Source organism: Callorhinchus milii, unplaced genomic scaffold (assembly GCF_018977255.1).
Source record: "Callorhinchus milii isolate IMCB2004 unplaced genomic scaffold, IMCB_Cmil_1.0 Scaffold7, whole genome shotgun sequence".
NCBI lineage: Eukaryota > Metazoa > Chordata > Chondrichthyes > Chimaeriformes > Callorhinchidae > Callorhinchus > Callorhinchus milii.
This window is the reverse complement of record NW_024704748.1, coordinates 17,287,832-17,305,134: the sequence shown is the minus strand read 5'-3', so window position 1 is coordinate 17,305,134 and position 17,303 is coordinate 17,287,832. Positions and strand designations below refer to the sequence as shown.

At 36.0% G+C, this 17,303-nt stretch overlaps 1 protein-coding gene across 1 annotated transcript in view; it reads right to left on the bottom strand.

The window, feature by feature from the left end:
- Positions 1–17,303, bottom strand: part of jmjd1cb (jumonji domain containing 1Cb) — an 85,535-nt gene that overhangs the window by 1,119 nt on the left and 67,113 nt on the right. Inside the window, exons 10-25 of the mRNA XM_007897239.2 lie at positions 14,473–16,661; positions 12,393–12,594; positions 10,893–11,107; positions 10,320–10,472; positions 9,052–9,144; positions 7,863–7,981; positions 6,808–6,928; positions 6,354–6,568; positions 5,644–5,925; positions 5,129–5,300; positions 4,802–4,892; positions 4,179–4,309; positions 3,975–4,091; positions 3,039–3,178; positions 1,784–1,948; positions 866–1,000 (exon numbers count right to left, since the gene is read on the bottom strand). Of these exons, the coding sequence (XP_007895430.2) occupies positions 866–1,000; positions 1,784–1,948; positions 3,039–3,178; positions 3,975–4,091; positions 4,179–4,309; positions 4,802–4,892; positions 5,129–5,300; positions 5,644–5,925; positions 6,354–6,568; positions 6,808–6,928; positions 7,863–7,981; positions 9,052–9,144; positions 10,320–10,472; positions 10,893–11,107; positions 12,393–12,594; positions 14,473–16,661 (4,540 nt within the window). The remainder of the gene's footprint in view (positions 1–865; positions 1,001–1,783; positions 1,949–3,038; positions 3,179–3,974; positions 4,092–4,178; positions 4,310–4,801; positions 4,893–5,128; positions 5,301–5,643; positions 5,926–6,353; positions 6,569–6,807; positions 6,929–7,862; positions 7,982–9,051; positions 9,145–10,319; positions 10,473–10,892; positions 11,108–12,392; positions 12,595–14,472; positions 16,662–17,303) is intronic.

Here is a 17,303-nt window from a genome sequence, read left to right as displayed (position 1 = left end):
TTCTGCAGAGGCTTGTGAATAGGTCACCTACCCACCTCCTCAAAAATAATAAAAATATTATTACAATCTAGTAATTTTCTTCTCTTAAATTTTCAACACTTTCTAATTTAACATTTAAAATACCGTGAAGAGGAATACTTCACAGAAGTAGTTTATCACCAACAGGTGGTGATGTTGCACTGTGAGCAACAAACTAGTAAAAAAAGATGTATGCACCAAAAGCAACATTTTCTCTGCCTCCACTTCTGTGCCATTAAACTGAATTATTTTTGACTGTAATCATGGCTTTAAAATAACAATATGCATGTTTTTTTTATATCTTGGAAGTCAAGAGCTCTAATTACAAACAATGTTCTTGTGGTTCAAGTCATAGAAAATTGTTTGGATTGTGGCAGGAGATACCTTTGAACGGTGCTGAGAATATAAAAAAAACTTCCAATGTGCAATGACAAATCCACAAAGCAACAACAATGAGACCCTCGTGGGCTGAGCGCTGAGCTCATGACTGAGATGGATAGATATTTGTTAGGTCCGGGTATCAAGGGACATGGGGCAAAGGCAGTTAATTGGAGTTCAGGTACAGATCAGCCTTTATCTTAGGGAATGGCAGAACAGGTTCAATGGGCTGAATGCCTTACTCCTGTTTCTCTGTTTCTATGCTTACTACTGAACTTTTGCACACTTACTTTCTTGGAAGATTTCCTCTCTAAAAATTGTAAAAAAAATTATGCATATTATTTAAGTATTTATATAGCCTGTACAAGTAGAACCATTGGCTCACTGTCTCATTGCAGGAGGCACTGCATGTTCAAGAAGCAGGAATTTTATTCCACGTAGTGGAAGCTGGCCTGGTTCAAATCCATACCTGCAGTTTATCCTCATAATTAATCTCTTGGTTTGATTGATGTCTCAGTTCCTGGGTAAGATGGAAAGAGTGTACTACATGTTCTGGTGACACAAATTCTTCAGAGACTTGAATACAATTGTAAATATTTTGCACCTGCAAAACAGAGCAATCAATCCTTGTTCAATGAACGCAAAATACATAATGATTTAATAGTTTATCATAAATTTTGAAAAGAATCGAAAAGCAAATAAAACGTGCATGGCCACAATCAGTACTTTAGATGTGTTATGTTAAAATGGTATCAAGGTATTAAGGCTTTGACATTTTAGGTCTTCGGGTAGGATTTAAAGATAGATGGAGAAGAGGTGAGGCAGAGGGATTGAGACAAGGAGTTTAAGAGATGACTCAATAAATGACTCAAATAAAAAAAATGAGGTCTGGAAATAAATATTTAATTTTATATAAAACACTGCTAAATTGGAAACTTGGGAGTCAATCTGCACATCCCAAGAACAATTAGGAATCAAATTAATTTTATTTTTTGGAAATTAATTTGGATTAGGGAGGAATATTGACTAAAACACCTTGCATATAATATTTAAATTCACAGGGAAATAAAGTAATATTTCAAAAAACAAAGAGGAAGAAAATAACAGGAAGAAGGAAAAATATAAAGTAATTAATGGTTGGATCGGGTTACCAAAAAGGGTGGATGATGCTATTTATTTAATAAATAGTTTAATTCTGTAATGGGAAAATAGTCAGGATGATATTCTTTGATCAAATGGATCAAAGGACTTCCTTCATTCCAATTCTCTTGTGATCTTTTGTGCGAGACTTATGCTGGAAGATGGTGCACATCAATTGCACTCTCAAAGGATGAACAAACAGGACAAATGAAACTGAAATAGTCAGCTCTAAAACATCATGCTTTACCTGACGCAACGCCCCTGCTGGTATGAAGATTGCATCACCTAAGAACTGAAAGATGGTCCAACTCTGTATTCTATATTCTTCATAAAGCTTCCAACGCAATTTCTTGTTCAAATAGCAGCTCTGATCACGGATTGGATCACGTTCAACTGATTCTTGGCCCCGTTCCTTTGTGAGAGAGGCACAAAAAATGGAACAATTTTTCATTATTCATGCGTTGCATATCTACATAGCTATAAACCGGTGTCTCAATTATTAATCTTTCCAGTGGAAAGAAAATGATTTTGGGTTGCAGCACATTCCATAAGAAATGATTACTTGATTGCTTGAAACTAATAATAATAATCCTTGTATTTGATATAGCGCTTTTCACGTCAGGAGGATGTCCCAAAGCGCTTCACAGAACATACTGTAAAGTGAATTGACTGTATATTTATGGGCGAACGCAGCAGCCAATTGCGCACAGCAATGTCCCACAAACAGTCGTAGATTGAAAATGACCAATTTATTATTGGTTTTGGTTTTGGAGGGATTATTATTAGGCGTGTGGAGTAAGGAAACTTGCCCAAGGTTTCGCCCTCTGCCTGGAATTGAACTCAGGTCTCTCACTTGCAAAGCGAGTGCTCTAACCACTGAGCTACAGGACTCCACATAGATAATACTAAAATAAAAAGTATCTGCTAGTAAAGATACAATATTTAATCAGACATCACAACAACAGAGTTTTGAAAGTCCCTTCAGCCCCTTGTTCTCATCTCTCCAAAATACAAACTCTACCATCTTCCTAATCTTAAATGAGCCAGTTTTCTGGCCTCAGCCTCCAGTTTCTGGTAACTAATTCCAATCGTTTGTTAACTTCTGAGAAAGTAAATACTTCTTGGCATCTATGCTTAAGAAGTCTCAGTATTTTCTGTTCCTTTATTTTAATTAAAACCAATTAAAATTTAATTTGTACAACAACAATAATTTGTTTTTATATATTGCCCATCATAGTGTCAGGATAGTTTTGGAGGACTGCACAGTAGCAAGGTTGGAAAAGGGTGAGAGGAGTTGACCATAGATGTCGTCAAAGAGGTAGACTTTTCTACCTACATCACTCGAGACACAACCATCTATGTGTCCCAGTTTAAAATGCTCCACTGATGCAGATAACTACAAGAGTTTAATTGGTTTAAATTATTTTAAAAATCATCCACTGAAGGTAATGGCATATTTGGTAACAGTTAATTTCTATAAATGTCATAAACTAGCGTCTCACCTTTTGTAGAAGCTCCCTTATTTTCTTTGCATCGTTGGCTGAGTAAATATGCCATAAAGCACCTGGGATTTCACCACAGTCCTTCAACCTTTTCTTTGTATTTTCATCCATTTCTTCTTCCTCAATTCTCTTCCAAATGGCTGAAAAATACAAGTCCACCATTGTTAATGCTGCAGTCCAGAATCTGGACAAGTTTAAGTTTAATCATAGCCTGTTAGTTATATAATTTTAGTTTACCATAATTGATCATGATCTTGAAACTAATATTCAAAAACTTACATCCAGCAACTAATACTATAAATACAAATGTCAAAAGTTGATCTAAAATTATTTGATCTTGTAGAAGATATTTAATTTTATTTGGTTTATCAGAATACTATTTTACTCTTGTTCATTTACACTTGTGCTTCCCGATTTGATTTTATAAATATCAAGTTTTATCTGCCGATGGCCCTAGAATTTATGGTAATAAACATTTCGATACATATCAAGCTAAGGTTTTTTGTTTCCATGTTTTCAATTTACTAACATTGAATTTCTGTGCTGTGTGTGTGTGTGTGTGTGTGTGTGTGTGGGGTGGGGGGTCGGTGGAGGGAGGGAGGGAGGTAAGCTCCAAGGTAAACAGAAGGTAAATTCTGTAAACATTGTCAGTTACTTTTCATAAATTTTTCAAGTATTCGTACAGTCTTGTTCTTTTACGATGGCCTTTAAAATACAGAAACTTCTATTTCCACGCTAAAATATAGTTTTACTGCCATGATAGACACCAGTTCTGTAATTTTTGGTTACTGTAATTTTAATAGCTTCAGTCTAAATTATAGATTGATAAAACAGCTACAAACTTCATAAATCCTAAAAGTCAACTGATTTGGATAATAATAGTAATAATAATACTTGCATTATTAAAGCATCTAGATAAAACTTTAAAAACTTTACCTGTTTTATGACTGTTGCCACTTCCTTTTGGTACACTAACATAGACAAGAATATTGACAACGTCGGCAATATCTAGGTGGAGGTTGGTAGTTCCATAGTCTTTAGCTGTGGTCTGTCCTGTGATTTAATTATTTACAAATTAGTCTTTTCCATCCATATAAAAACAGATATTATTTTTGATAAAACAATGTGTTTTATACATACCAAATGCACAGTTCAATCTGGGCCCTAAATCTGGCCGCACAAAGAAATTTGGTAACCGGGAAGCTAAATTCAGATTTCCTTCTGGATCACAATACTCTGGCAGTGGTAAATTTCTCATTAAATCATCATACCTAAAAGAAAATAATGTTTGAGGTGTAAATATCAGATTTATAGATCTTTAATAATAGTTATTCACTGGAAAATACACTTAAGGCGACTTAATAAGTTTCCAAAATTATGATGGAAAAATTAGGATAAAGATGGTATTAGCCATGGTTAAAAAAAAACTTGGGGAAAGAATTAGAACAGAAATAAATAGGGAATTTAGTCACAACCATTTGATTAGTGAAATAATTACCAGGAAAGGCAACTGAAGTAGATAGGATAAGTGGATTCAAAATACTAGATATTGTTCTCGATAAAAGGAGAGATGGAGGGAGAATTTGACTGGTGGGCCTTTTCCTGATCCAGTGGTATGGACAGAGGTCTAGGAATATATTTGTCACGCACTCTTTTGGAGAATGGTATGTTTGTACATAATTCAAAGCAGCGTTTCAGCCAATAAGGCCAATTAAAAAGAAAACACAACACACATTCATTTTTAACTGTATGTTATCTTTTACCTTGAAGGCATCATGGTTCTTAACTCTTCGCCAGAAAGCCAATCCTTCAGCTTCAGTAACATAACTTCACCAGTCTTGGTCTTCAATCGTTCTATAAAGATAGAATGGAAAGATAAGCAAATGTACAAACTTAGAGGATGAATTATACTGGCCTTGTAAAGATGTTTAAATGATGTTTGAATATGTAATTTATATTTCCCCCCATGAATTATTAACCATGAAATAGTTGTGCCAAGCAATACCAAGATTCTAAATCAGCAGTATTCTGGCCAATGATCATTTCAGCTTACATAGTGGCAATAACCCAGTCATATGAAAAATACGTACTTGCTGAATCTTCAAAACCATCCCAGAAGTCTTGGATTTTGATATTGGAAATTAAAGTACCATCTTTGCAGTTAATGAGGTCACCCTTCTGCTCTCCAAATTCTTGCCTAAAACTTTCAGGTTTCCATATGTTGGAATTTAGATTTTTGTGCACACTCGACACCAAAACAGGCTGAAACAGATCACAATATTTGGTTTAAATAAAGCACAGGGAGGGCAGAAGGGAAAAGGAACAAGATTTTTAAATAAACATATCAAAAATACTTTGGAGGCAATTAATCAACACAAATAGAGTATTGTTTGTGGTAAGTTTATATTATATCATGTTCATTTATCTAAATAACTGTTGTTAGGAAAGAGCAGGGAACAATTCTCAAACATCAATGAGTATTTTCATTTAGTAGCACATTAGCATGGTTTTAATGGTCTCATAATACTAGAGTTAAGCCATCAAACAATTACAAATCCAAAGCATTATCTATCCATTCACAATAATTTTCTGATTTTATGCTGACCTGTTCTCGTCTCCAGCATTCCCTGAATATCCTCCAGTTTCTGTGGTTTCTCGGATCTTGTAGCCATAACAGGCGCCCATCACAGAGCCAAGAATGTGGAATTGCAGCATGAGTTTTGCTAACCTCATCTAAATTGAGATTTTTAATTCCTCCTTGGTCATTCTCTTTTGTTTCTTCTTTTCCACTTAGCTTAAGAGTTTTACTTGGTGGGATCTTATTTTCTACTACTGATGCAATGATATCATCTAAGATGTTTGGCACATTCCTTGCACCTCTGCCAGTCTAAAAAGAAACAAACACAGGTAATGTTATCAAATGCACATCAAGACTATAAAGCAATTATGCCATAAATAATTTAGTAATGCTTTTGAGTTAAACAAAAAATCTGGTATGTATTCTTAAACATCTTTAATTATGATAAAGGCAGCATTGGCTATTGAGTGTTAAGTAGATTATTTCAACTAATGCAGAATAGTACTAATCTATCAACTCAAATGACTCTTAGAATTTGTTAAACCGGAAGAACTTCAGAAAACTTCAAATCCAATTGGTCAAGATAGCATCAAAACATGAATAAGTCCAATATGCTTTCACATTTGTAACAAAGGGAACTGATGGTTACTCAATTTTACAGGTAACTATTTTATTTTAAATAATAAAAATCAATACTGTACCATTAAACGCTAACTTAAGATCTATTCAGTACTTACAGGTGTTCCTGCAGAAAACACTGGGGCAAATGCAATGCCAGCATTGGTTGAACCTAATCGCAATTTGCCAGCTGTTGTGGTCAGTAAATCCCGTAAGGTTGAACCCCGCTCGCTGCTGAGACAGACAGGTGAAGCTTTGCAATTCAGTGAATCAGCATTGTCTGCTTGATTTAGTTCAATCTTCACCGTCTTCGGGAGAGATACTTCTTTTGTTTCTATAACCAAATCAAAAGAAACAAAAATGCTGTAATGTGTGCCCTCCAGTTTTCTTTTCGTGATTTTTGTTTTGGTTAAAATGTAAAAATCATGTAAAAGAAACTACAGGGAATGCCATCAATGTCCACATATCAACTTCCCCACTGCCATCTGCCTTAGTATGTGAATTACAGTCTCCTTAAGAATCAGAATCAGTTACAAACTTACTAAAAAGGCTAAGAACCAGTTACAAACTTACTTTCAATGGTGACTTCGTTCACGGGGCTGGTGGAACTGCCATTAGTGTCTAGCTTCTCAGAAGTACTGTTTTGCTTTGTTGCTGAGATGTTTGTGTTGTGATTTAGAACACTCTGTAGAACCTGTTGTATAAATAACAATTTGAAACTCACTGACTCATGCAAAAATATATTTTTTTAAAAAAGCTAAGAGACAACAGATTTCTTCAGTAATCCGCCCTAGGCTTAAACTGACATAAACCTGGCAGCACACTGTAGATACTTAACTTTTGTTTCTTCGACATTAGTTTATTGATCCCAGACTCCAAAGTCAGCCTAACTGAATCTTGAACGTGTCCAGTCTTTGTTTCCAGATCTATATTTTAATTGTTCAATGTAGCTATTTTATCAAATCTATCTAAAGGAAAATAATCATAGGATCCACTTCTATGGTTCCAGTAAACATTTCTAGCAGACTACCATATACCAGCATTTTCCAAGTAGCTATCTCTATTTTTGTGGCAAAGGTCAATATTTGTGTAAATGCTCCTACTTGTGCATTCGCTTTACGTTTTAATTGCCCCAGTTGGTCAATAAAATGAAACTGCTCACCATCTAATGTGTCACCTTGAGCTAAGTATCTACTTTGGATCCACATAATTATCCCCTCAATTATAATTGCTGGAACCTTCAAATTATTACTGAGTTCACAGAATTATTACCACAAGCTTCTCTACCTTCTCCCATATTCACAAAGTTGCAAGTAAATCAATTTAACTAGACATTTTTATATTGAGTACATTTATATTCAACAAATCGTAACATTACAATAATATGAATGCTTAACTTCTAAATTATTTTATTTGACTATTCTTGGTTTTATGCAAATTTATTTTGAACAAAATTTAATGTTCTATCAGCAAACATGTCATTGCACACGTATAGTAAAAAGCTATTCTAAGGGTTTATGCAAATTTAGTTTGAACAAAATTTAACGTTCTATCAGCAAACATGGCATTGCACATGTATAGTAAAAAGCTATTCTAAGGATATACTAAAGGTCTAATTTCCACTGTACCTGTGAAATTCCGTTACTTGTTGAGAGTTTGACAAGCTGGATATTTTGTTCATTAGTACGTGTAATGATTTCCCACTTGTTTCTGAAGGTATTCATCATATCGCTAATGTCGGCCAAGACTAAAATAGACAATTCATGGAAAAAACATGCTTTACACAACAGAAAAGACCTGGACATCAGAGTAAAATAGGCTGAAATCAATATATTGAAAATAACTTGTACCACCTTGTTCAGAAACTTTATGCAAAACTATTACAATTTCTAATATAAATACAGTAAAACTCATAAGTCGCATCAGTCGGGACCATTTAATATGACATCACCAAAGTCCAAGTTGCAGGCAAACTGGACAAGCCGTAGAAAGTCTGATTTAGTCATTAATCAACACTGCACATGTGTAATTCAATGCAACTGGTGAGTGCACATGTGATGTTTCGTGAATGTAGCCAGTAAGTGTACATGCAGTGAAGGCTCAAGACTTTGTTTCCTGCGACTCAATGCTTATTCCAGCACCTTGGGACATCCTCCAAAAGTGAAAGGTGCTGTACAAATGTAATTTTGTTGTTGTATTGATCTGTCGCCACATGTGCAGTACTTACTGCCAAGCATTGAATTCATATTGAATCTCGGGAAATGAAGTTCTTCTACGCACCAAGATGGATCAAGACTATATTTCTCGCAATTCAATGCAATTCAGTAAGTGCATGAGTAATGGAGGGGGGTTACGAGTTAGGAGATGATTAATATGACTAGTGCAAAGAAATCGAAGTGGTTTTGATAGGAAACTGAATGGGACTCAAGTGAATGTATGACTTTGGCGATTATACAATTTATTAAGTTAAAGTTAAGATTTATGCAAGTTTTACTGTAGTACCAACAATACTTTCATGTGCAATGTAAATAAATACTGGTTAGGCATACCATAACACCCAAAAGTGGTATTTTTTCTCTTTATTTTTCAAAACTGTTTTCTATGTTACTCAGAATCCATCAGTGCAGGACTAAAAACACATGGGGTTTATTTGGATGATATGTTAGAGATTAGAAATGTACAAATTAAATAAAGGTTCAATAAGAAACAAAAAAAATCTTTATAAGAAATAGTATTCCATACAATATAAAAACATTTCAATATGTTTCTACTCATTACAGAATAAAAGCCCAAATTAAATCAAAACCACAGACTTACCACTGCCAGGAATAATTTGTGTGGGCATTAGACTCTTTGCATCATGAACTTGGCCTTTGACACATTTTAGCCAGACATAAAGGTCTTTAATTTCTGAAAAACACAAATTAAAAAAGGGAAAATTATAAGCCTTTTTCAAAAAAATGATACTAACAACTAATTTGACTGCCCAGAAAATTCCCCATTAGCTCAAATCACCAAGGTTGGAAGGTTCACCAACCAGTGAAAACGTGAACCTTAGATTACTCGTGCTTTTCATTTCATTACTTTGACTCATCTTCCACCAGTCACTATGTGCACAAGTAGGAGAAACTTGGCAGTCAAAGTCAAAGCAGACACTGCTGCCTCAGCAATCTTACTCCAAATAACCTCTTCCAGCCACTCAAGCATGAACTTTATCATCCTGATCTTTGGTACTGGAAATGTGGGTAATATCCACAAACATGAAGCCAGATTTGAGAGGAAATCACTAGGGAGAGCCTGAAAAATTAAATCTGTTTACAATATGGGCCTTTTGTTTTTTTAAAAAAGTCTTCTAATTTCTTCCCTCCTCTTGTGAAAAATGATCATTCAATGTTGAGATATATTTCCTCAGGCACTGGCAATGCTCCAACAGCTATGTCAAAGTGCCCTGTCTAAGCGTGTGATTGTGGGATGCACAAAGTCAAGGCCAATCCCTTTTCTACACATGCACAAGGGTTATTAGATAAACAGAAGTGGAAGCCCCAGCTGATTTTTAATAGCAGCAGAGGGACATTGCTGCTGGAGACTAGATGATGAATGCAGAAAGAGGTTTTCAAAATATTCACAAATGCTTACAGCATATGCATCCAATTATACCACCTAATTTCTGTTTGACTTAACATTTCATTGCTAGGGCATACGCAGATTCTGAAAATAACAGCATAACACTGTGAAAGGATGAGGAACAAAAAAAAAAGCAAAGCTAAAAGCTACTTTTCTATAAAATGCTTCACTTTCTGGATCTGGCAAGTTCCAATGTAAAGCCCATAGCTCAATTTACAACATTACGTTTCTGCCACCTCCATGCACGGATAAATAAGTTCCATTGAAGTGTTTTCACACATCTTTATATAATTTTCATAAAATCACACCAATGTCACAACCTTTTGTGAACTCATAACATAGCATAATCCCATGGAATGATTTCTCAGTATGGAAGAAACTAGTATAGATTGAAAAGTAACTGAAACTGCCATTGTGCATTTCCTGCATTTTTCAAACCATAAATCAATTCAGAAACTGACCTTTGGAACCATTGCTTTCCCTTGCCTTATAGCAGTCCAGGCAGACCACAAATCCACATTTCTGGCAGACCCAATGGATGTTAAACAATGTGGCTTCACATGCATCACACATTTCCTGAACTCCTTTTACAGCTCTTTTCCAGGCTATTTTGGCTGAAATGCAAAACAAACACTGTTACCACACATTGAAACTTTCATTTTATAGGGAAAAGTTCATCAGTTCTGACCATGTTCTGTAAAGGTCACCAAACAGCATGATTTGTATATGGTGGTAACTTATCCATGATTTCTTTTGTTAAAAATACTTACTCATTTGAGAATACTATGTTGCCACTTGCAACAAGTGGCAACATAGTATTCACTTGTGCCACTTGTGGCAACTAAGAGAATATTACTAAAATTTCCTTCAAACAAATCTGCTTTCAAAAATACCTCACTAATTTCAGGTTGCAGTATGCAAAATTATAGTATGAACATTTAACAATCATACTTCATTAAAGCAATTAATTTATGATGTACATACATTGTTTATTATATATGAATAACTCAGTGTCGACAAAGGTCATTTCTTACCATCTGGTTCAAGCCAAGATATAGCAGCCTTCTCAGATGTCTCAATTTGGCAGAATTTATCCCCAATATTGCTCAAAATGTACTTGGAGGTTTCTATGTCCAATTCCACATCTGTAGAATCATTAGATAGCCACAAGTTTATTGCTTCTTCATCATACTGTTCTGGAGTGGAAAATCCATCTGTCCTTAATACTGCATTCTTACTAAATGCCAGTCTGTGAAAATAGTAAAGAAAATTTAAATTTGCTTTGTCGTTGTGTCAAGGTAATAGAATTGTAAGAACAAGGTGTTTTGCCTTCAATTATCACAGATGTTCCTTCGTAACATCAATATATTCAGTATTTATTTTATTAGAACTGGCTGTACATACTTGATGGGCACAATTATTTTATCTAATTCAATTATTTTCACAATATATTTTGGATCTAATGAAAATATGAGCAGAACATTTTAATAAATAAAACTGAAGAGTGTATAAAAGTGACCATATAAATTCAATATCGTACTGGATCCTGAACCACATCACCAAACGGGAAAAATTGCACATCTTTATTAAATTTTACAACATTTGTGATATTCTTAGGCCCATAAATCAAGATTACATCTGAAAATCATTGTAAAAAAAACTAATTGGTTGATCTTACTGCCTAGAAGTCCTATACTTGGATGCCCTCTTAACATAGTGTATTAGTCACAGTCATTTTGCTTTCCTGTGCATCAGCTTGTGTTTCAAATTGCCTATGAAGCTAGTTGGCTTTCTGAACACATGCAATCGATGCAAAAGCCCTGATTGGTGATCGAGCCTCATTATACCGCTGAGTGAGATGGAATCCAACTATAGAGCTCCACCATATTATTGATATTTTCTTTCAAAAAAGTAGTTTGTTTCTTTTATTTGTATCCTTGTGAAAAGTTACCGCATACAAAAATCATATACCAAATAAAGGTTACCAACAGATTGTTGTTACATTTACAAAGTCTACTAAATGTTTGTACATATGAATCAGTGTAATGAAATAGCAGAGAGCAATTGTTTTTTTAAGCTTAGAACATGGCAGTATAAGGGAATAATATGAAAGAGAAAATATTATTTTTAACTTTTCACCATGAGTTCTGATGAAGGGTCATACCCAAAATGTTTACCTAATTTTCCTATCAAAGGCTGACTGACCTAATGTGAACTGAAATAATTTCTGTTTTTAATTTCAGATTTCCAGCATTCAGAGTTTTCCTTTTTTCCTATTGAAGGAGGAGGAACGTGAATGCAAGAAACTATTCTTCGGTTTGCTATATTTTCCGAGATGTTATAATACTTGAAGGCTATGTCACCCACAAAAGACACAGTCACACCACTTGACAGTATATCCTTTGAAGGTTTGTCACATCTGCCTGACGTGAACATAAGGACATATGTAAGGATCATTATTATTAATAATATGTTCTGGTTTCAAAAGATCTACAATATTCTTGACAAACTATCTGTAACTCATGTGTGCATACCGGCGGAAATAATAAAATCTGCAGAACACAGCTGACAGACTAATTTCCTCATTCTTCCGATAGCGAACCATTCGACATTCCCGACACTTCTGCAGGTTTGGTGCTATTTGAGAGCATGAACCATCTTGCAGAAAAGATTCTCCAGTCTGCTTCAGCTTCTTAACTTTCCGCCAGTCCTTCAACACTGATCGCGGTAAACCATCTGCAAAATAACATATGCTGTTTGTAGACTGCATCTTAACCAAATATTTCCTCAAATTTAATTTCTCCTAAAGGTGAGTAATGTATTTTAAGTTCATTCTTTTGATTCCTTGAATCAATCTAACTTCTAAAAATCTTAGTCATGTTACCTTTTAGCAAAAATTAAAGGTCTCTTAAGATATTTTGACCAAAATGAACAAGCTTTATAAAAGCAATCCAGCTATTTTCTTAAACATGGTGTCCCAAGTTTTTGAGTCTATGAGATAACAACAAATATCCTATCTGTGGTTTAAACTGCGCAAATGAGAAAAATAGTAGTTTATTCAAATCAGAGCCTCAAGACCTGAGCAACAGAATGCAAGAGGTCTGAGAGGGTGTAGGAATTAATGAAGATTCATTGGGCAGCTGTTTTTCTGAATTGCTAAAAACAAATTGGCTTCTGCCACTCTGTCCCCACCCTCTGGAACTCCATCCCGCAGTCCCTCCGCCTCGCCCCAGCCCCTTGCCTCCTTCAAGACCCATCTCAAGACTTTCCTCTTCAACCGTGCTTTCGATCACCCTGCTTTTTCCCCCTGCCCTCCACCTTCCCCAATCCCGACCCCCAGCTCGGGTCCGAAACACTGACTGTCTAGCTCCTTTGGACGTCCTCTCGACGTGAAAGGCGCTATACAACTGTAATTTGGTTGTCTGAATTTTAAAATACTTTTTATAATTCTGTGTGATCTTAAATTTAAAAGAAAATGATCTTTTGGGCCAAGTAAAATTTCAGGCCTTAAGAAATTCAGCTAACCATTTTCTGAACCTAGATGCCAGAATTCTCATTTATAAACAAATAACACATTTGACAGGAAGAGGGTGAATTCAAAAAAGACAACAAAGTATATCTAAAACCACTAGAGTTTGGTTCTTCCTTCTTAAGTTTGGGGACCTCAGGAATCAGAGGAACGAATAGCATCTGTTGTAGTGGTGTCAATTACTACCATGACTAAACATTTCCTTATGCTAAGCAAGACTGCCAACTAAGAGATATTGTACACTGATAAGCGTGAGCTTATTTCTTGACATCTTCAGCTTTTTGTTTGCCAGCAACAGAAGATTTTAGACATGAGGAAAGCACAGTCCAATGCATACAATGGAAACAGGAAAAAGGGAAAGATGAGATCAACTTATATGCCTGTTAGTCAGAAACATTAGTATTACTTTTCTCGTAGCTGACAGCCTCCTAAAAATTATCAAGTCTTGTTGAGCTCCACTGAAAGACTTCATAGAATCGTAACAGCTGGTTATAGGGCAGTACTGGCAAAGACCTGTAAACAGGTTTTCAAAACATTCTGCAAGCCAAAAAACAAAACACATGGCATGTGGAGGCGGGGCAAAGATAACTTCTGCTTCCACAAGATAATGATGCTGCCAATAACTCCTGCGAAAAGTGTAAGAAATGGGAGGGGCACTCACAGCTGTTTGGCAAATCTTCCAGCTAAGCTACAGGCTTGTAACAATATGTCCATATTCTTTCCTGGTATTGGACAGTTATCTTTTCATTTTCAATATCTAAGCAACATTAGCAGTAACCATCAAGAAACAAATCTCTCGAAATCCCACGAGTCAACAAACTCCTTCTCGCCCCAGCACCTCCCTACCTCTCTGACCTACTTAATCCCGACTACACCACCCATCACCTCCACTCAGATGGCTCTGGCCTCTTGCCTGTCCCTCGTTCCCTCTACCATTGGCTGCCGTGCTTTCAGCTACTGCCCGATGAAACTTTGGAACTCTCTCCCTCATTTCTTCCACCCTGCGCCCTTGTAGCAATAAATATAAATCTAGCACGCAGATCATATGGATAAGTTAGACAATTTAACTGAAATATAGTACTTACCACTCTGAAGTTTACTTTTATTCTTTTCCTTTGTAATCTTACACAAAGTACCATTAGGTTTAATTTCTTCTTCATCCTTCTCAATATCACCCTTCCTCTTTTGTAAATCATTTTGTCTCTTTTTGTAGGTTGGTTTAGGTTGACGTTTGACCCTGTGATCTGATTTACTTTCACTCTCATCTGAAGCATCACTTTCAGATCCAGATTCGTAAACTCGTTTTGTTCCTCTTCTCATCTTCGGTTCTTCCTGCTCAGTTTTCTCTTCCTGAGATTGATCTATTTTTTCTTTATCATCTGAACTAGAGGCTAATGAACAAACTGAAATTACTGTGCTCGTGTCTTTCTCAGAAGTTTCTGTTTTCTTTGTGTTTTTGTCTTCTTCCGAATGTCTGGTTAGCCAGGCTTTCTTAAGCTTTGTGTGATAACTAGGTTGACTTGATTGAACTGTTTGGCCATTGGTGATAGAATTTACTTTGTGTGAGACATTGGCTGTTCCATTGCTATTAGGAGAGAGACATGTTGAACTTTTTTCACTTTTAAGGCTTGCATGCTCATTGTTATTAGCATTAGTGGTTCCGGAATGAGCCATTGCCAGGGCTGCCTTGTGCTTCTTCAGCTGGTAATAATCAGTTGTACTTGAGAGGCTTGCGTTATTCTGTGTAGTGCTTCCTGTTCTGGTACTAGTAGTTACAAAAGCTGCAGAGGATGTGATATTAACTTTGCATTCCTGGGTTTGTATCCCCGAATGAGCTGAAGTTCTCGGAGCAGTATTCTCTGGCACATTGTTAGTCACTGTGGTAGAAGATGAAGAATTGGCAACTGCTGTTCCATCATTACCACTTACATTGTTCGTTGCTTGGGTTACGGAAGTGAACAAGTCAGTTCTGCTATTGCACAAGGAATTGGGAGCAGCCAAAGAATTCAAACTGTTGCATGGTTGAAAAGCTTTGATGCTCTTTTCGTACTGTGTGCAAGTAGTGTCCAAATTCAAATTGGGCAAAATTATTCTTCCCACTTCTTTTACTTCCGATGGTTTGAGGTAATTTACTGGATTTGACCAAGTTAATGATCTCTCTCTTCCAGATTCTTTCGCGTTTGATTGCATTTCTGGTAGATTATCCTGCTTAATAGCAGAAGGTGGTCGCACAATAACAGATGCCTGGGTTACTTGTAAAACCTTGCTGCTGTTCTCAGAATGACATTCTCGCTTACCACGATTCACTGCATCATTTTTCCAGATGTCAGCGGAAGCTAATGCAGGATTATTCATGTAATTTTTGACATCTGCTCTTGGCTCTGGCAATAAAGTTGGAGGTTTCTGGAGTTCTGAAAGCTTAACAGCGGCATGTACAGGTTGTATTGGAGTTAGAGTTGGTGGGGACAGATTCCGATAGTTCCCTTCTTTTCGCTCTGCAATGTGTTGAGATGAATGCAGATATACCGGTGCTCTGTGTAAAGATGGCATAATTCTGTGGGAGGTTGTGGATGAACCCGATAACTGTTCCCTGGTTCTCTTGTAGTCTGTATTACTTATCTTTCCAGTTTGAGAGGACACTTGCTGGGAAAGCTGTTCCGTAATTTTGCTTCGTAACCTTTCACCCTCTGGTTGGTGTTTAATAAGAGGGGGAGGTTTTGAAAGAGTCTTATTGTTATATGAAAGATGAGAAGGCGTTGAAGGATTAGTCTTCTCAGAATAAGGATTTACTGTCTCCTTATATGGATACAATCGAGGTGGTTCGTTTACAATACTGTTTGATAAGGTGGTAAAATAGTTACTCTGGGGTAGAGTCTGAGGTATTGAATTCTTTAATGTATAAAGTTCTGTTGCACAATGCTGGGTTTCTCTTTCTTGTTTTATATTTTGTGGTTTGGGGCTAGCTGTAGGTAAACAAGGTATTCTGGAACAAGTATCTTTCACTGACTCATTTACCTTGATAGTGGTTGCAAAGGGAGCGACTTCTATGCTCTCCTGCAGAATCCTACGGCTCTCTTCTTTGTATTTATTGTAACATTTGTTTTGTTCTTGCGGTGTTCTTTTCTGTTTACCCTGACTAAAGATAGTGTTTGTAAAGCATCGAGGCAACTGGCTTTCCAATCCATGCAACGGTCTGCCATGATCAAAATCAGGCTTCGTTTGAACAGGTGCAACAGAATATAATGGTTCAGCGAACGTTTTACTGTCAATTTCCCTACACAAAAAGAGGTAAACAAAAGGCTGAGTTAAACTTGTTAATGTTTTAAACATATTATGTCTTGATAATTAATTCAATTTCCATGAAATATTTTGGTGAGTTGACATATTCTTGGAACATTTTCCTTTGAATACTTGTTTGAACAGAATCTTGAGACAAATACACATTAGCACTGCCTCCATTTTTAGGTTAGGATCAGTAAAATGTATTTCTAAATGACAAAACTGTTAACTGGAAACAAACACGAATACATTGGTAAAGGTGAGATTTGAAACAATTCAATTGGAGGTTAAAATAGTTTTTTGTTATTCTCAAGGAAAACTTATAGATGGAGAATGAAATTGGGGAAATAAAGATATTTCAGGATAATGGGTCACATAGCAGTATGTATATTTGAGTTGTGTATCAAATCAAAATACAATACTTGACAATCGTTGTAAGTAGAGCTGTAGGCATTTAATACACAGGAGGCTGCCATTCGGCCCATCATGCCTTGACTGGCTCTCGAGAAGAGTATCCATTTTTTCCTATTCTGCTGCCTGATCTCCATTCCCCATTATTAATCTGCTATACTATAAGTGCTATAAATAATCATAGAAGATAATTAATCTACATATTTTTGAAAACATCTGCTGTTAA